General features: G+C 45.3%; 1 protein-coding gene across 1 annotated transcript; it reads right to left on the minus strand.

The window, feature by feature from the left end:
* Window positions 1-717: 717 nt before the first annotated feature.
* Window positions 718-21190, minus strand: GPR173 (G protein-coupled receptor 173). The gene is made up of 2 exons (XM_039221006.1): window positions 21163-21190; window positions 718-2202 (listed from the first exon to the last, which is right to left on the minus strand). The coding sequence occupies exon 2, from the start codon at window positions 2102-2104 to the stop codon at window positions 983-985; it is 1122 nt and encodes a 373-aa protein (XP_039076937.1). The 5' UTR covers window positions 2105-2202; window positions 21163-21190; the 3' UTR covers window positions 718-982.
* Between the last annotated feature and the right edge of the window lie 127 nt (window positions 21191-21317).

Genomic DNA, 21317 nt, shown 5'->3' on the forward strand with positions numbered 1-21317 from the left:
AGTTTGGCTTTCTCCCTACAGTTCCCTGGGGGGAATGCTCCTGCCCATATGGCACCCACATCAGCCCTAGTGGGGCTGGAGTGGATTTCCATCCTCAGGAAGAAGAGTTGGGGGCTGGGGATCCAGGAGGCAGCTTGAAAGAATGCAGCCAAGCTCAGGTCTCTTCAGCTCGAGGCATGCAGCTGACATCCCATTCTTCACCTAGCCTGAGCCCATTCCAAGGGTCCTTCCCCTCCCCTCCTGGTTTCTTGAACAAGAAACACTTAGGAGGTTTGGACATGGTGGGGAGGGAGAGGAAACTAGGCTTGGGACCAGGGTTAGCTTAAAACAACATTGCACACAACATCGCAATTAAACATCCCTGCTCCCTGGGGACCCAGCACCCCCTTTGATCCCTGTTGTCAGCAGATGAATTTCTCCTTAAAATCCAGGTCTTGCTAAAGGACTTGGAAGGAGAAGGTGCATGGGAGCAGAGGGGGCAATAAGAGCTCTGGAAGTCTATTTTACAGGACAAATGTCCCCCTTCTGGACAAAGTCAGGAGGAGAGACATTAAAGCAAGAAAGCCTGTCTCCTCAGCTGTTAGTAGAAAAACCTGCATTTTCAGTCTTATTTTCTTTCTTGAATTGTCACTTCGGAGAGAGAGAGGAAGAGAGAAGAAGAAGAAGAAGAAGAGGAGGAGGGGGAGGAGCAAGAAGAAGAAGAAGAAGAAAGAGAGAGAGGAAAGGAGAGAGATTGTGGAAATGGAAGAGGAGGCGGCGGAGACAGGCCCCATAGAACTAGAAACGCCTCTCTCCCAGTCCCCCACCCCAGTCTCCAACCCTGGGGAGGTGTTGGCAAAGGTGCCTAGATTCCAAGTAGTTTGAGGGGCTGGGGCTGGAGCTCAGAAAGAAAAGCTCCTGCATGGGGCCCACCCTTCCCTTATTGTTGGCCCCAGCAAGGTAGCCATGACCTTCTCCCTGCCTGACTGCCTACCGGCCTGTTTCACATGACACAGTAGGGTTCTCTGGGAGCCGGGGCACCTCCTGTGCCCCAGCAGGGGGCGTGAGTCCTCAGGCACTTCTTGAGGTCCTTGTTGAGCAGGAAGCAGACGATTGGGTTGACGGCAGCCTGGGCGAAGCTCATCCAAACAGCAGTGGCCAGGTAACGGTGGGGCACGGCACAGGCTTTCACAAACACTCGCCAGTAGCAGGCCACGATGTAGGGTGACCAGAGGAGCAAGAAGAGCAGTGTGATTGCGTAGAACATACGGCCCAGCTGCTTTTCACCCTTGACCTCGTCCATGCCCAGTAGCCGCCGGCTGGCTGCGTGCCCATTCTGCCTGATACCCAGCAGGGTTGGTGGCATGGGCCCACGGCCAAAGCCAGCGATCCAGTTGGCAGCAGCCTGGCCGGTAGCCCCAGGACCATGGAATGTCCAGTTCTGGCTGATGGCTGGCACCATCTGCACTGGCTTCATCTTGCGGTGACGATACTCGAAGAGGAGCAGCTTGCCATAGACAGCATGTGTGGCTGCCATGAGCACAGCCAACATAAGCATGAAGCCCAGCGTGTCATTGGCCTTGAAGTAGCGATGCTCAAAGATGCACTGATCCTCCTCACGGATAAATTTGTAGGTGCCCACATCAAAGACGGGTGGGAAGGCCATGGCCACAGACAGGGTCCAGGCCATGCAGATGACAGCTGCGCATGTCCAGAGTGTCATGCGCTTGGCGTAGAAGCGGTGGTGGGCGATGGCCATGTAGCGGGTGACGCTGATGCAGAACAGCATGAAGGCCGCATGGAAGCAAAAGAGCACGGCCATAAAGGCCACGATCTTGCAGCTGAGTGCACTGAAGGTCCATGAGGAGCCGTGGCGCACAGAAGCCAGCACAAAGGGGAAGCAGACGGCAGAGCGTATGCCGTCGGCCAGGCACAGGTCCAGCAGAAAGTAATAAGGAGCCTTGTGCAGGGCACGCTCCTTGAGCACCAGCAGGGACAAGATGGCATTGCCCGCCAGGCTTACACACATGATCAGTCCCAACAGCACCAGCTTCACATAAGCTGATGCTGATGGCGGGGACAGTGCGCCGCTCACCTCTTCCGGCTCTCCAGTAGTGTTGGCCATACTGAGGGGGCAGGGGCTGCTCCCAACCTTACGGGATCAGCCAGTCCGGTATTCGATGGGCCCTGGGGGACTCCATCAGTTGTCCTGCTGGGCTGCACCTGCAAATGGGGATAATGGGGGAGAGACAGACAGAGACAGAAAGATGAGGGCAGGAGAGAGATAGAGAGAAAAACGCAGAGGCACAGAGACAGAGCAAGAAAGGATAGAACAAAGAGAAAATGGTGACAAAGATATAAATAGATACAAATTGAGACAGCAATGGGAGGGTGAGAGTGAGAAGAGATAAGAAGAAACAGGACCAGAGAGACAGGGAGAGAGGAGGGAGAGGAGAGATAGAGATAGAAATGGGGGGAGAGAGAGAGAGAACAAAAAAAGAGACAGTGAGAAACCAGTGGAAAGGAAAGGTGAGGAAGAAACAGAAAGGGCAGCGTTAGTGGGTCTACATGGCCCCCACGCTTACTCCCCGGCTGGTGTCAGGTCCTGCCCCTGGCCCACTGCTGCTCCTACCCCCTCCTTGCTGGGTGAGGGGGTGCTTCACCTGTCCGGCTGTCCTCGGTTACCTGTTTCTTCCATTGGTGGTTCTGTGGGGTGGGGGTGTTGGTGCAGCTCTTCTCCCCCTTTGCAAAGACCTAAGGTTATGTTCTCCAAACTGTTTTTGACCTCTACCCATAGTAAGACATACATTTTACATTACAACCAGGTACACATACACATGTGTGCACACAGATCTGAACTAAAAGTTTCAAAAAACGGTATTGATCCTGTGTGTCATGTACCCTATTAGTTCTTTTCTATTTCATGACTTTTTGTGAATGTTGGTAGCCACGCATTAAACAGGTTTTCTTATTCACGATCAGGAATGTGCTTAGCATGCTCAAAGAAGGGTGGGAAGTCCAGATTGTGAGTCTAAAGATGTGGGTATGCTTGTGTACTTTCATTCATTGAAAAATGATTTATTGAGTAGCTACTGTGTGTCAGGCACTGGAGGTACAGCTGTGAGCCAGATAGACAAAGGTCCCTGCCCTAATGAAGCTGATATTCTAGATAATACATAAATGAACTATAGTAGGTCAGATGATGATAAGTTCCTTACAAGAAAGGAGGGAAAGGGGATAGAAAGTGCTAGGGGTGGGGGAGGTATACTTTTGGATGAAATGGACAGCAAAGGCTTCACGGAGGTATCATCTAAGCAAAGACTTAAAGGAGGTGAGAGAGTAAGCCATGTGGGTATTGGACGGAAGAGAAGTCCAGGCAGAGGGAACAGCCAGTGCAACACCCTGAAGTTGGACTACATGTGGTGTATTTGGGGAAGGGCAAGGGGGCCACTGTGCTTGGAACAGAGTGAGCAATCAGAAAGTAGTGGGAGGTGAGGTCAGAAAGGTGGTGAGGCCAGATCATGTAGGTCATGGTGAGGACCTTGCCTTTTACTCTGAGTGAGATGGGGGCCATGGGAAGAGAAGCGAGGTCTGATCTGATTCGGGATCGCGCAGCATCCCCCTTGCTGCTGTGAGGAGCACAGACCATGTGGAGCAAAGGGGGAACTGAGGAGACTGCACAGGAGGCTCCTGCAGTATTCAGGTGAGAAATGATAGCACTACACGCCCCTTGCCCTGCTTTATTTTTCTTCCTAGAATTTATCTCTTCTGGTGCACTATATAATTTACTTTCAAAATTCGGTTTATTGTCTGCCTCTCCCTGTTAGAAGAAAAACTCCACAAGGGCAGGGATTATAGACTCACATGCTCTTCTCTAGATGAGCAGTGCATAGCATATGGTAGACCTTCAATTAAAGGTTGTCAAATCACTTAATTGTTTGAGGGACTAAATAGGCTGGTGGCTCAAGGAGGGCTGCCTGGAGGCACCCAGGTAGGATTTGGTGAAAGAGCAGCCTGGCCAATACAGGAGTGGGAGGGCATGGGCAAAGCTTGGTGGGGGGTGGACAGGACGACTCCTGGTGTGTGCAAGCTGCGGGCAGGGGGAGAGGGAGAGTGATAAGTGAATATGGTAGGTTCCAGAGGGAAAGCAGCAAGGTATCCTGGGCAGAAGCTGGAGAAGCTCAGAACTACTGTTGGGGCTGAGATGGGTTGGAGGTTGGGGGTTACGGGCTGTATGGAGCCTCTCTACCCTCCCCTTCCAGGAAAAAGGTCACCCCTCTGTACTGTTTCCGAGTTGGCTCCAACCTGGCCTGCCACAGCCACCTCGGGACAAGTTTTTTTTTGACGGCACCCCGAGGTCTCAGACATGGTACCAGTAGGCCATGAGAAAGTGCCAGGACAGGGGCTTGGGAGAAGTTATCAAGGCCTGATAGCTCCCACAGAACTGTGGACAGGCTGACAACTGTGTGTGTGTGTGTGTGTGTGTGTGTGTCTGTAAATGTGCACACACACACAGACACACACACACACACTCCTTAGCCTTGAGGGGAAGCAGGGGGAAAGCATTAGAGACGGAGATTGAATGTAGAAGAGAGTCAGAGACACATAGAGAGTGACAGAGATGAGAGGTTTGTGTGTGTGAGAGAGACAGAGACATAGGAAGGAGAAGGGGAGAAATAAACAGAGAAATGGGAGGGAGACTTACACACCAACAGGAAGAGATAGAAATAGAGACAGAAAGGGGAAGAAGAGTGAGAAAAAAGAGACAGAGACACACACAGAAACAGAGATAATACGAGAGACAAAAAGTAAGAGAAAAAGAGACCGAGAGAGAGAAGGAGGGAAAGAGAGAAAGATAGAAAAGTGAAACAGACAAAAGGAGAGAGGGAAGGAGGGAGGGAGAAAGAGAGAGAGGAGAGGGATAATGCCAGGAAAGAAAGAGAGAACAATATAGAGATTTAGAAACCGGGGTTGAGACAGAGGCAGAGATAGAGATAGAAGCAGAAACAAAGATGGACATAGAGAGAGGGAGACACAGAGAAACACACTAAGATCCAGAAGGTGGATACTTTGTAGTCCAGAGTCTCAGCGAAAACAAAAACAAATGCTAAAATGAAACAACACAAAACAATAGCAGCAAACAAACAAAACTCTGGTGTTGCCTAGTAAGCTGGGGCGATTCTATAGGTGAGGAGAGGTTTCTTCTGAGCAGACTGGCAGCCACAGCCTGGACCCATCCTAGGCTAAAATCAGTGCATGCACATAACACATACGCACCTGCTCATGCCCAGATACTCTCAGAAAGATACACAGACACCTACACACACCCTCACACAGACACCTAGCCTACTGCTATGGAGACCTACGGACAGCAGCCAGCTTACACATAGGGACCTTGCCTCGCGTGCACGTGCACACAGTACATCTTGTATGAGGCCTCCTTCCCACAGGCACTGAATACCCTGTCTAAACACCAGCGCTTCCCATAAGTGTCCAGCAACTGACGAATGGATCAAAAAGATATGGTTTATCTATATGATGGAATACTACATGGCAATGAGAAAGAATGAAATCTGGCCATGTGTAGCAACGTGGATGGGACTTGAGGATGTTATGCTGAGCGAAATAAGTCAGGCAGAGAAGGACAGATACCATATGTTTGCACGTATAGGTGGATTAGGAGGAACTTAACAGAGGACCATGGGGGGACGATAGGGGGAAAATAGGGAGAGGGAGGGAGGCAAACCATGAGAGACTCTTGAATGCTGAGAACAAACTGAGGGCTGATGCGGGTGAGGGAGAGGGGAAGGGGGGTGATGGGCATGGGGAAGGGCACTTGTTGGGATGAGCACTGGGTGTTATACGGAAACCAACTTGACAATAAACGAAGGAAAAAAAAATTGAACACAGTGCTTCCTCTTCAACAAAGGCATTACTGCCCCCTAGGGGACATTTTGGAAATTTGTAAGAGCATTTTTGGTGGCCACAATGCTGATGTGTAGCATGTGCTTCCAATATTTTGGGGTCCAGGGCAAGGATGCTGGCCATCCAGCGATCTCTGGGTCAGTCCCACACAGCCAACATATGTCCTAAATGCCCTAGGACTTTGGACTTGTAATGAATTGAACCTTGAATCTAATTGTATTTCACATATAAATACAAAATTCCCCCTAATTTAATATACCCTAAATTCTCCAGGAATATAGCTGTCAAGTAAATCCAGAGGTGATTGCACTTTCTTTTGGGGAGCACTTTCTTTGAGTTGTTCACTATTTCAGGAAATCTCACACCTAGGCCTTTGCCTGTCATTTTCTTGCACTTTTGGCACGGCGCAGCCTCTGAGTTTTCCCCTCCCAAATCCATGTTCACTCATAAGACGGTACAAGCCTCTAACTACCCTATAGAATTTCCTGGGGAGTGCCATGCCCAAACATTTACACATTGAAATACAAATTATTTTCTTATAAATCACGTTCCTTTTACTTATTTATTTGTATTAGAGTTAATACAATATGTATATTGCATAAAATACTATATGGATTTTCTTTTGAAATTTTATGTGCAGAGAGACTATATTATCTAAGAACTTCACGTCCTTATAGTAAGGGGGTGTTATGTGTTACATAAAAGAGGGTTTAGGTATGAGAGGGCTGAGAATTGCTCATATACACAGACACACTCATACACATACACACACACACACACACACATGTGCAATGGCCCATAAACCCACAATTATAACTCCCCTAACACACACACACACACACACACACACAGATGAACACTCAAATCCTGACAGATAGCTACATGTATGCAAACCCACTCACACATTGTTCAAATCCTCTCACACACTCAAGCTTTTGTGACACAGGCATGTATACAGTGGCATACCTATATCACCACATACAAACAGTTACACATGTTAACATTCAAAGTCACTTACATATGCCACCATACTCACATGCACTTGAACCCTCCCACATGCATATACACACAAACACACAAAGACATGTACACACAGACAGAATCCCCCTTAGATATCCACAGAAATATCTGCATAGAGAAAGAAATAGACAAGCAAAAAACTGTTCACATATACACACTTGTACATACCCTAACACACTCTAACACACAGAGGCCTACTGATCCAAACCCTTTCACACAGATTAGGCATATTCACCGAAACAGACATGTATATCCTGGCACATGTACAAACAGATACCCATTCATGTACACACTCCCTTATGCAGAAAAGTATACCAGTTCCCCCCTCCCCCCCACATACACCTTTTTGCAAGATGAAGTACAGCCAACCACAACGAGAAAAACCACCTGTACATAGAAACACACCCTTGCACACACAGAGATGTGTACACACACAAACATGCTCACATTACTTGATATACACACCCTGCAACAGATATACACCCAGAGACAAACCCACACATGTGCACAGACCAGCCAACTCCTTCAGGCACAGGTGGAAACATTAGCAGAGCTGCTTGGCTGCTGGGTACCTGCCACAGCAGGGAGCCAGAGCAAGAAGCCCTGAAGGGGTTCAAAGGGAGGTTGTAAATGTTTGGATTGCTTCCTGTTGAAACATCCCAGATAATCTGATTATTACTTTGATTGCCACTCTGGTTCATCAGTGAGGTTTTTTGGTTTGGCCAATACATGTACAACATTTGTTTTTCTTTTTAATTTGACCACATTTATTTTTCCACAACTTTTTTTCTATATGACTGTTGCTGTTGTTATTATTATATAGTATTAGGTATTCCTAAAGGGAATATAATTGTTTTGTTAATTGCCTTGATTGCTGCTTCTTCATAAAATTTTTTTCCTTTCTAGAACATTTCAGATATAAAAACGGAGAAAGAATCCTGCAACAAACTTCAGTGCACCCATTGCCCAGATTCACCAATGATCAACTCTTAGGGTCTTGTTTTGCTATAATCTCATCCATTTCCAGAGTATCCTGAAGTATATCTATTATACCATTCATCCATAAGTATTTCTAAAAGGACTCTTTTAAAAACATTACAACAACATAATTTAAAAAAATTTTTATTACCTCTTGGTTTATTTACTGACTTACTTGAGACTGGTTTTTAATATTAAAAATTAGCCAAGTTTGATTTTTCATGCGATTTTATAATTAATTATTACCTTTTGCTTTTAGGTAAAAGTATTTGTCAATAAATGAATAAAGTCAGGCTGTATTTGAGTTGAATTGATTCTTTAAAGGGAAAGAAAGGCCTTTAAGGCTTTGTTTCCAGAGTGCTTCTCTCTAAACAACACAAAAGACCTCAAATTTCTCTTAGAAATAGGTTTTCATCTTCTTGATCCATTCATCAATGAAATCTGGCCATGTGTAGCAACATGGATGGACCTTGTGGGTGTTATGCTGAGCGAAATAAGTCAGGCAGAGAAGGACAAATATCATATGTTTGCACGTATAGGAGGATTAGGAGGAACTTGACGGAGGAACAAGGGGGAGAAGAAGGGGGGAAATGGTGGGGGAAAGGGAGAGAGGCAAACCATGAGAGACTCTTGAATGCTGACAAAAACTGAGGACTGATGGATGTGGGGGGGAGGGGGGATGGGCATGGAGGAGGGCACTTGTGGGGATGAGCACTGAGTGTTATGTGGAAACTAATTTGACAATAAACTATTTGTAAAAAAAAAAAAAAAAAGAAATAGGTTTTCAGAAGTCACAAAGATCTGCTGGCCCCTTCAATACTTCATATTCAAATAGATTCAATTTTTAAGATATTTCTTTTTCCATCAAAATGGACTTTTTGATTAAAGCTGGAAAACCAGGAGACTCACAAGACAAACACAGTCTCCTCTTGAAAAAATCTAGGTCTCCTCTCGAAAAAATCTGTCCCTAATTTAAGCAGTTTAATGTGGATTATCTCAAATTTGAATTCAGCTGCCAAATAAGCCCTCTCTTCCTAAGCCTGAATGTCTGATTTGCGTGGGAAAGTTATCAAAAGAAACTTCATTTCCCAGTAGGCTATGTCGGTCAACCGGCCACAAAACACTATCACACAGAGAAATATTTGGAGTTTTTAAAGCATCTCAAAGTGCAAATTAAGAAACCTGGCTCTTTTATGAGATGGTTAGAACATCCTTAGATAGAGCTCAACCAGCTAGTGACAGGGTTGCATGATTAACCAGTAAAGCTAAGATGCCTCTCGCAGTAGAATCTCACATGTTAGCAATCTGCCAGAAAATTGTCCACACCATATTAGAGACCAATGAGGTAAAAAGAATAGAAAAGTGGTCACTTTCGATGATCGCTATTAGGAGATATAGTGATGGTGGGTCAAAGAACATTGAAATGACACTAACCCAGAAGGTTGTTGAATCAAAAGGGTTTTTCATTTTATATTGGTGAGTCTCTAGATGTTGATTAATTGTGCCCAGTTCACAGTACCAGTCAGAAAGACTGAAGAGAAATGCAAGAAGCATCAAAATAAACTAAGGTTGAAATATTCAAAGTGATATATGAATATTTTGAAATATCGTGGAAAGTCTACATTAGTCTGTAAATGGATGCTGCTGAGATGGCATGAAATTTACATCGGGAATTTGCTATGAAAATGCCAAGATTTGGGGCGCCTGGGTGGCTTAGTCGGTTAAGCGTCCGACTTTCGCTTAGGTCATGATCTCGCGGTTCGTGGGTTCGAGCCCCGCGTAGGGCTCTGTGCTGCCAGCTCAGAGCCTGGAGCCTGTTTCAGTCTGTGACTCCCTCTCTCTCTCTGACCCTCCCCTCCTCACGCTGTCTCTCTCTCTCTCTCTCTCTCTCGCTCCTAGAAATAAATAAAACATAAAAGAAAAAGAAAATGCCAAGATTCGGACACCAAGGAGCACTCACCTATCAAAGTTTGCCTGTAGGTCTGATTTCCACAGTAAATGATACTAGGTAGATTCTATTAAATCCAAAGGACTACCCACCTGTGTGTTTGGTTTCTGTGAAGCTTTGATTTCAGTACATTTTTCTATACTGTTCTAAACCTAAATGTATAAGGATTTTGTAAAAGATTTATGAGCTAAAAGAAAATTTTCAGCATCTTTTTGTGAATGATTCTCATTTGCCTATTTGATGCTTACTTGTTTCAACAAATGGCTCTTAGAGTACATGAATAAAATTACATCAAAAAACTTTGAAATACTCAAAAATATATGAAGGCATACTGTCAAGGTTTATGGATTCGAAGACAAACTTCAAATTAGAAGAAGTGGGGTCATGAATGGTTCCCTGGGTGATAATTTAGTTGGTGTTATTAAGTTGAATATTAAAAAAGACTTATTAAGATGAGTAAAGCAATGTCTGTGTCTCCTTAGGGTAAAAGCTTCATCAATTATTTTGAAATACTCAAAATGAAAATTTTTTTGTTGGATTCAAAATTCATGTGCATTTGTGTGTGTGTGTGTGTGTGTGTGTGTGTGTGTGTGTGTGTGTTTATTTTAGAAAGAGAGCACACGCAAGTGGGGGAGAGGAGCAAAGGGAGAGGGAGAAAATCTTAAGCAGGCTCTATGCTCAACATGGAGCCCAATGTGGGGCTCCATCCCACGACTCTGGGATCATGACCTAAGCTGAAATCAAGAATCAGATGCTTAGGAGCGCCTGGGTGGCTCAGTAGGTTGAATGACCCACTCTTGATTTTGTCTCAGGTGGTGATTTCAAGGTTCCTGGGATTGAGCCCCCCCCCCCCCCCCCCCCCCCCCCCGAGGCTCCTGGGGATTCTCTCTAACTCTGTCCTCCCTCCACTATGCACTGGAGCACTTTCTCACTCACTCTCTCTCAAATTAAATAAACTTAAAAAAAAAAAAAAAGAGTCAGATGCTCAACCAACCGAGCCACCCAGGCGCCCCTAATGTGCATTCGTTACAAGATTTTCAACATCATATTTGATTGAAAGAAAAGAAAGAGGTGTTAGATTTAAAGAAGTATCTTACCTTTGAAGCACAAAATTCAAAGACTGAATTATCCAAGTTCTGATTATTGAGGAGAAAGAGGCTTTAACCAGTAAAAAAACAAAAAACAAAAAACTCTGATCACTTGCTGCCACCTACCCATTCAAGCAATTTCCTGTTGATGGTGACTACCAAGAGACAAAAGAGATCATTACCCATTACAGCAGAGAACCTGGGTAACCTGGGTAACCTGGGTCTCTGCCCAGCCATGGTAAAAACAAGTGAGTTAGAAAAGGGAGGTGAAACAGAGAGGCACAAACACGCAGTTGCACTAATAACAAGTTGCTGCATTTCTTAAGAAAGGTTGCTATGGTGTGAAAGCTTCAGAGAAACCAAAATGGTATCTGATGACCTCAAAGCTGATGCCTTGATGACCCGCAGAATCATGCAGCTATGTTTCATACACTCAGGCTAATTACTGAGGATATTAGGGCAAACTGTGCCTGCACAGCCTCCATGGAATGATCTTACCTTCAGCAACAGGCTTTCTAAGAACATGAAATGGCAGATCATGATATAAGTTTATATCCGTGTCAAAACTACTAACAGTTACTTGTTTCGTTTGTTTTGTTTGTATGTTTACCAAGAAACACAATTACTTGATGTAGAAGACCTAGGCTCAGCACAAAGTGATTTACCAAATCATAATGAAAACGTCCATAAATAAGTCAGATTACCATAAAATAAATAAAGGGAGTCATGATCAAAGGCTCAGAGGTGGGCATGAATGTTGACCACTACAAATCTGCATGAGTGAATAAAAGTTATGTTTCCAGAAGTGAGCTCAAGTGTGCTACAAAAAAATCCTGAAAAGATGTCATTTGAAGTCAATATTTAATAACTCCCCTAAAACTGTGCATTTTTGTTATTCTCATCACAATTTGTGTACTATAAAGAAAATCTACAGAATTTCTTTTCACCAAACCCCAGTACCCCTAAATCCTCTTCAGTTTATTCCAATGTTTCATATGGATGGTCCCCTTCTCCATGTGCCAGCTTGGCCATGCCCTAAGACATTCACATCTAGTCACACTGCATAGACACACTAGCACACATGGACAGATATGTGCACACAGGTGCATGTGTACATGGAGATTCAAATTTGCACTCGCATCCAGACTTACACCAGCTGATAAGCACAATCAGGTGCATGTGTATGTGTACACACACACACCTCCTCTTCTACACAGAAAGTTAGGCATGTGTGTAAGTACCTACCTACCAGCAAATTACGCAAAGATATAAAAAACACACACAAACATACACGTGCACACACACACAGATAACCACCCTTCAATAGAAATAGAGGCCTAGGCAGAGAAAAATTCACCATACAAATGGGCACATGCAGACACATATACATACAAACCAAATCATAAGGACCTACATATTTTCAGACACAATCATGCATATGCATAGATATAAGAACTGACATTCAGAGACAGGCTAAGTCCTATTCACAGCCTATAAATCCAGGCCCTCCCCTACCCCAGACTCTTACATTACGAGATTGAAATCCACTGTTTTATACAAACCTTGCCCTGGTACACATACATTACACACATGGTAGAGACACTCTCACACATACAGGCACATCGCTCAGATTCACTGCTACACACACAGAGGAAGGCATATACAGAGCAATGCAGACTCACACACACATAGCCATGTAGCCACCAATGCTTATAAACACAGACAGACACAAACCCTCAGATGCACACACGCATTCACACCTATGCATTCACTTATACAACACAAATATATACATCTTAGTACATGGCCATATGGGCACAAATCTTTTATACACACACATCATCACATATAAACCTGCATACTAACCTTCCTATATGTATAGGCACAACAGAGATTCACATGCACACCTTTACATCCTGACTACTACAGACCTATTTACGTATTCAGATAAAAACACACACAGGGCGCCTGAGTGGTGCAGTCGGTTAAGCATCCCACTTTGGCTCAGGTCATGATCTCATAGTTTGTGAGTTCAAGCCCTGCATCGGGCTCTGTGCTGACGGTGTGGAGCCTACTTGGGATTGTCGCTCTCTCTCTCTCTCTCTCTCTCTCTCTCCCCCCCTCCCCCACTTGTGCTTTCTCTGTCTCTCAAAATAAATAAACTTTAAAACACACACAAGCGCGGGCGTGCTCATATATGCAGCATACCAGCAGTGCAGGTAATACCTGCACTCACATGGACACACATCATCACAGATACAGATGTGTGCATTCATACACCTAGATGTACACTGGGAAATACATATGCATGGCCAAACCCCCTCCCTTGACCTCTTAGACACACACTTCCTTTCTCATACGCTTATGGTTTTATATATACATTGGGACACATACAAGTATGAAGCCAGTTTTACATAGAAACACATTCTCACATACACACAGAATCTGCTCACTCTCTTACACATACACATGGACACAGATAATGTAGGAAATATGCACATAGAAACTACTCCATTGCACTTGCCGATGGACACATACTATTACTTACACATCAGGCACATACAATAATTCTAGTACTAGGTAACACCTGATATGGCACAGAGGACTCATTATGTGCCAGGCACTGTCCTAAGCACTTTCCAAATATTAACTCATCTATGAGATCCTCACCCTATGAGATAGATAGTATTATTACCTCTACTTTACAAATATGAAACTGGGGCTTAGTTGAGATTAGGTGACTTGCCCAAAGCCCCACAGCTAATAAATGACAGAACTAGGATGCAAATCCAGAGCCTAGCTCCAGAGACCTTGCAGAGCTAACTGACTCACAGGGAGAAACACACTCACCTCACACACACATACAGATACACACCACTCTAGCACAAACACATGTACACACAAGCCATGTACCAACATACATAGGTACCAATAGCCACACACATGTAAGCACATACGTGCTCACATTTACAAACACTCTACCAGAGGCAAATGTGTCCCTGGGAAAGATATACACATTCCCACACACACCCACAATCACACACCCCACCCAGACACACCCACACTATCAAACACACAAAACACCCAGTTATACCACCTACACACCATCTGGACAAATCCACACTCACATGCAGATATACCCACATTCTCAGATATGTTCCCCACCCAAATACACCTAAATACTCTCACACACACTATCCAGATATACCCACATGCCCACAGCCCCACCCAGTGTCACACACCCCACTCAGATTTACCTATATCCTCTTTCACACACCACCCAGATATACCCTGTCTCTCATACACCAGCCAGAGAGAAGCCCACACTCCTTTACTTAGATACACACACAATTACACCCCAACCCAGATAGGTGCACATTCTCTTTCATATAAACACCATTCAGACACACCCACGTTCACTCACATACCCCATACTGATACAGCCACATTCTTTCACACACATCCTATCTAAACACACCCATCCTCATACACACACACCTCAAATACACCTACATCCAGAGGCGCTCCACCCAGCTACAGCCATACTTCTGCAAACTCCCAACTCCGTACACCCACATTCTCATCTGCAACATTCAAATATACTCAAATCCATAGAAGCTCCCAACCTAGAGGCCTCATATTTGACCCAGGCAAACCTACAATCTCTTTCACACATGGTATCAAGACATAGGCCCACAATGATACAAAAACCATTCAAAGACACTACACTTACACACAGCCAACCCAGATACTCACACTCACAAGTTCGCAGCCTAAGTACGTTCACACACACAGCGCCTACACATTATCCAGAGACACCTGCTCACACACAAATCCTATACTCCTATACATATACACCCATTATTTTCTCATGTTCTCTCTCTCCCTCTCTCCCTCCCTCCCTCCCTCCCTCCCCTCTCTCTCCCTCTCTCTCACACACACACACACACCAAAAACAGTCCCACTCACAAAGCCCCACCCAGATACATCCACCCCTTGATACATATATATACACCATCCAGATTCATCCCAAATGGACCATCAAGATTCTCACTCTCTCTCTCTCTCACTCTCTCTCTCTCTCACACACACACACACACACAATCAACTAGATACATTCCACTACTATCTAGATACACCTGCATTCACACACACACACACACACACACACACACCCCACCCAGATATATCCAACTCTTACACATGCCATCCAGGTATACCATCCCAGACAACTCCACTACCCAGATACATCCACACTTTCATCCTCTCCACACCAGTCAGATGCACTCACACTCCAAACACACTTTCCACCCAGATATGCCCCCAAACTCTCTTACACAACCCCATCCAGTTATACACACACTCACATACATGTCCAAGTACATACATAACCAAATACACAACCAAAGCTCTTACAACACACCATCTAGATGTACTATGCACTCTACCACCTAAATACATCTGTGCTTTCACCCACCCACCATTTAGATACACTCATATTCAAACACACTCTACCCACACTATACTCACACACTGTCTAATACAGACCCCAGATGTACCACTACACTCTCTCTCATACACCATCCAGATATATCCACACCTCACACACACAACATCCAGATACACCCATTCGCACTCCCCAACTCAGGTAAACCCAAACACTTACAACTCATCCAGATACACCTACACATTCCTCCCACCAGATACTTCCATGCAGTCACACCCTCACTATATTCAGAAACACCTGTATTCTCTTTTACACGTACACACAATCCAGATTTCCCTCTTTTAATCACCATCATCCAGAATATCCAAACTCCACACATATACACATATCTCATCCACATACTCTCCCACACACCAACGATAGATACCTCCCAATTATACATATACTCACATACACCCCCATCATCACTCAGATGTGCCCAAATTCTTTCTCTCACACACACATACACACCATCTAGATATATTCCATTGCACACTTCCATTGCCTAATAGACTTGTATGCTCACTCACCTACACACTATCCAGATATACCTATACTTAAATGATCCTACCCCAATACACCCATACTCCCTCATGCACACACTACCCAGAAACACCCACACTCTCACAGATACAGCTACACTATAAAACACGTACATAATCCAAACACCTCCTCACTCTCTCTTTCACCAGCCAGATACACCCATACACACATACTCCTCAAAAACACACATCCTCACATATATTCCACTCTCATTCATACCATACCCAATACATATCATACCATCCCCATACCCAGACTCTCACTGATACCATCCTCCACCCAAACAGGCTGATGTTCTCATAGCACTTCACAAACACACCATTTACATACACCTGCACTCATACTCACCCCTCCCAAATACAGCCAATGTCTCACATACATATCTTACCCAGAAGCACCCAGAGTCTCTTACATACACACAATGCAGATCCCTTCTCTCCCTCTCTCTTTTCATTCTCTTACCAAATATACCACCTTCTACACACACACACACCACTCTACCCAGATATAGCTTTACTCATACATACACATTGACATCTAGATTTCTGCCTTGACGGGATAATTTGGGTGCTCTCTATGAAAACCATTTACCAACCTTAGACAATACACTACACCCACATTTTGTCCTGGGCCTTCAATGGTGGGGGGATGGGAAGAGAGATCTTTGTGTTTCAAGAAATTCTTTTCTAAAAGGTCACAAGGTCCCCTTCCCTAAGAGGACTTCAGTCCCTAAGAGGACATCAGCCATGATTAGTTCCCATTTCTTGAGTGTGAATGACAGGAATTATCCTGAGACACCCCCCCCCAAAAAGCCCAGCATATGGTCAAGGCCAAAGAGGCCCCAGAAGAGGGTCATGGATTGCTCAGATGTTAAAGCTTGCCATCCTGTAGGATGTCTACACAGAGCCAGCTATGGTCTAGCAGGGTGCCATTGGTTCTCAGACATGCACATAAACACATGCTGGGGTGTACACACAGCATCACACAGACTCTTAAGTACCCTCCTTTATCACTTTTTCAGTAATTAGGCTTATCAGGGTAGGCCCAAGGCCAAATCTCTCTGACACACACATACCATCAGACAGGCACATGCACAAATACCTACACTTAGGCACACTCACATTGCACTTAGTCCTACATGTGCATTTCCACTTACCATCAAACACAGGCATACATGCATGGCATACACTCCCGTGACATAATGCCCATGAAGGACATACATTCACTCACAAACACAGGTACACACACAGGCATACTTCCACATGTCCACAGATGGATAGACTCTACATCACACCCAAAGAGACAATGAACAAACATGACACACAGAGGTGAGCTCCCAAATGTATACACACACACACACAACCAGACATGACCACATAAACATTTTCATACACACTCACATGTGGGTGTACTCACACACAAAACACCCAGATGTGCACATGCTTGTCAGTGAGATGATGTATTCATATACAGACATTCTAACACACATAGACATATACACACAACAGGGCATGTGTGCCTGTGACCATATTCACATACACATAGATATGTACATCATTCATTCCTATATGCACACAACCAGACATGGAGACACAAATGTACTTACAAAACACACTCACACAATCACAATAAGATATGCACACCATGTACATTCCCACATGTTCATACACCCTTATGAGAAGCTATGCAAACAAAAGAACATTCATTTATACTTATATTCTCAGAAAGACTTGCACAAAAAGGTTTGTTCACACACACACGGAAGAACAGTCATATATTCTCACATACTTGTACATCTGCACAAGAAGAATTGATAATACTTTTCACACACACACTCAAACACACTTAGAGACCAAAAGTGGCATGCACATACATTCACTTACACTGTTCTAGAATACATGTTCCAGAATAAACACAAATACACATATACAAATAACTGGAACTACACAAAGTGGTACATTCATATACTTGTACATTCAGACTGGCACACACAGGCATATTCACACATACATATTTAGATGTGTGTGAACACATGGGCAAATATACAGATGTGTTCACTCAAATGCACACACAGTCATATGTTCACACCTGCTACCATATACTCACATATACACTCACAGTCACTCACAGGCATATCCATACTCACACATTCACTTACACTCAGAAATTCAAACAAAACACATATTGAAATATATGCATCAAATATTATGAAATGTAGTTACTCATGCATACCACAATCAGACTTGCACTCACATATAACAGTGTACCCACAAACACAATTAGACACGTACACAAATACATTCATTCACCTATGCACATAGCCATTTGCGCATATTATATACAGGCACAGACAACCCTCCAAAAGCCATACCCATATACATGATCAAATGTGTACACGTGGGCAAACCCCAAAATATATCTTCATGCACAAAACATGTATTCATACACTCCCCTCTACCCACACAATTAGTTCTTATACTCGTGTGACCATCTACATTAACAGTTTCCTAATCAGATGTGGACCCACAGGTCTGTCTACAGACAATATATACTTAAAACACATATACACAGACATACACATAATTTAAAATGCTGAAGAATCCACATGGGCATCAATACACTCATACATATACATGACAGACACACCCACACAGAAGCATGTTCACACACATACCCTCCCCTACATGCATGGACACACACTCACAAACACACCATTTAGATATACCTGCATTCATGCACACATAGGTGCACATGAATATACACAGATACAGCTAGACATTCACCCAACTGGGTATGCATACTTGAGCATTCTGAAACCCTCATACTTATATGTATACATGCATAGCATACATTCCCATGACAGTCTCTCCCCCCAGGGGAGCACAGACTTTTGCTTGCTCACCACTGAAGATATTGTTGTGATTCCCAGTTGGGAATAGAACATAATTAGACATGTACATTCAAGGATAAATTGACACCACAAATATACACAACTAGCCATTCAACAGGCCTGTTGGCTCACAGAAACACAATCTCACTCAGCCTCAAAATCGAACATGCCCATTTGCTCACCCAGACATGCAAAGTCATACCCATTCCCTTGTACACACACAAGGCTACCCATTCATTCACACACTTGCACACACCATCATGTGACCTGCTCACATACAGGCTCATATACATCCACAAACACATAGACACACAGACTCACACAGTTACATATATATACCCACTCTCAGGTCCAGATGCCTCTAAACCACAGACTGGGTCCTCTCTCTTCCACACCAAATGCTTCTTCAGAAAAGTCTACTCCATACCCCAAAGCCCCACCTCTCCCTACCCTCACCATGAGATCTTCTGGGTCTCAGATTTTCTCCTCCTCCTCCTACCCCTCCCCAGGCCTTAAAGACCTTCCTCCAGCCACCCACCCCTCACTCAATGTCCCACCACATCTCCATGCCCAGAAGCCAGTCAGCAGACCCCACTGTCCCCCACCCCAGTCCAGGCTCTAGGTTAGCAAATCCCTGGGACCCGTCCCCCATCAGACTGGCTGCTGCATGGGCCACACCCCAGCTCTACCCGAAGCCCTGTGATCTCAGAAGCTTCAGCCTTGTTTCCAGGCCCTGCCAACCACTGACCACAGGCCAAACTCTTGCCAAGTCTACCCTCAACAGGGAGACGCCTACATCACCAGGGCCAGGAATGCTGCAGGCTGCAAGCCAGGCCTCCGCTAGCTCATGGGGGCTCAAGCCTCTGTGTGTGTGTGTGTGTGTGTGTGTGTGTGTGTGTGTGTGCATGCACAGACAGGGGCAAGTGCAGGGAAAGGAGACTGGAATGGAGTGGGGGTGGGAGGCTCTGCCCATAGCCACGAGTCATCACTCTCTACAAAGGAAGACTGAGAACACTGAGCTGCTCCTGCCTCTCCTCCACCCCCCAACCCCCATTCGCCTACCTGCTGTCCTCCCTAGATCTCTGCCAAGGCCCTGGAGGAGAGGGGCCGGTCCCTCCTCCAAATAATCGATAATAATATTAATCATGAATAATCAGCAATATTGACCATGAGCTTTGCTGATACTGCTTCAGGGCCACTTCTATGCACATCCTTTATTTGTTTGCACGACCTCATTTAGTCACTACACACACATCCATGATGGGAGGGCTACCAGTCTCTTTGACAGATGGGAAAACTGAGGTTCAATAAGTGGCACACTCTCACTAAAGTTGCAGAGCTAGTAGTTGGGGGAAGTGTCCCTGGAGAATCCATGTCCTTCATGCACTAGGCTTCCCTGCCCCTCCAAACATAGAGACCACTGGCCACTGTGCACAAGGCCATAAGATCTGGGGGTCCCAGATACAACATGGGCATCTGAAGCAGAGATAGCCTTGGATGGAGGTTGGGACCCACACTGGGGTCCCTGCAGGTTGTGTGGCATGGTCCTTGCCCTCACAGAGCCACCAGGCAGCCTTGGGCCTGGACATGTTTCCCACCCCCACTTCACTTTCCCTACCAGTTGGGAATCACAGCAATATCTTCAGTGGTGAGCAAGCAAAAGTCTGTGCTACCTGTGGGGAGAGACTGGGGAAAGTAGAAAGGAAGGAAAGCAGGGAGAGAGGAAAGAAGGAAAGGAGGAGTGGGGGGTGGTCTGGGCTGGGTTCAGCTTCTCTGTCATGTCTACCCACCTGCCTGCTCACACACACAGACAGAAACACACACACTCTGCATGCAGGCCAAGGAACCTGGAGGAGAGTGGAGGAGGAGGGAGAGGGAGAGGGAGAGGAGGCAGCCGCAGGAGGCTGAGCCTGCCCAGGGTGCAGGCATCCAGGAGAGCACTGCCAGGCTCCCGGGCATGTCTTCCACAGCTAGCACACAACGGGACATTAACACAGCCTCATGCCCCAAAGCGACCATCATGATAAAAACAGATCCTGTGTGGGGAGTGGGGAAACAGGTGGTAGTTCCCTTTCTCATGGGACATTTGGGATTGGGGAAGGTGGAAATGGCTAGAGGACTCTCCAGGCTTGGGTGCCCAAGCAGTCCTTGTGATAGAACAGGGATGGGGGCAGGGTAGACACACTAACAGAGTCAGAGGGAGAGACAGAGAGCATGGCAGTGATGGAGACTCTGAAATATGTGTGGGGAGACAGAAGAGAAGTCTCAGCCCCCCATCCTTGCCAGAGGGATGCTGACTACTTACCTGGGCTCTCTCAGCAGGGCTGTCTTGGAATCCAGGGAGGGGACTCAAGCTGTCTCACCCAGGATAAATCACAGCCCAGGCCACATTGTGGGACCTTCAGTGATGTGGCGGCCAGTGACACTCCTGCTTCTGTTGCTGTGGATACAGCAGCTGGG

This window comes from Hyaena hyaena, unplaced genomic scaffold, assembly GCF_003009895.1.
Source record: "Hyaena hyaena isolate Hyena2069 unplaced genomic scaffold, ASM300989v1 scaffold_932, whole genome shotgun sequence".
In the NCBI taxonomy this organism is placed as follows: Eukaryota; Metazoa; Chordata; class Mammalia; order Carnivora; family Hyaenidae; genus Hyaena; species Hyaena hyaena.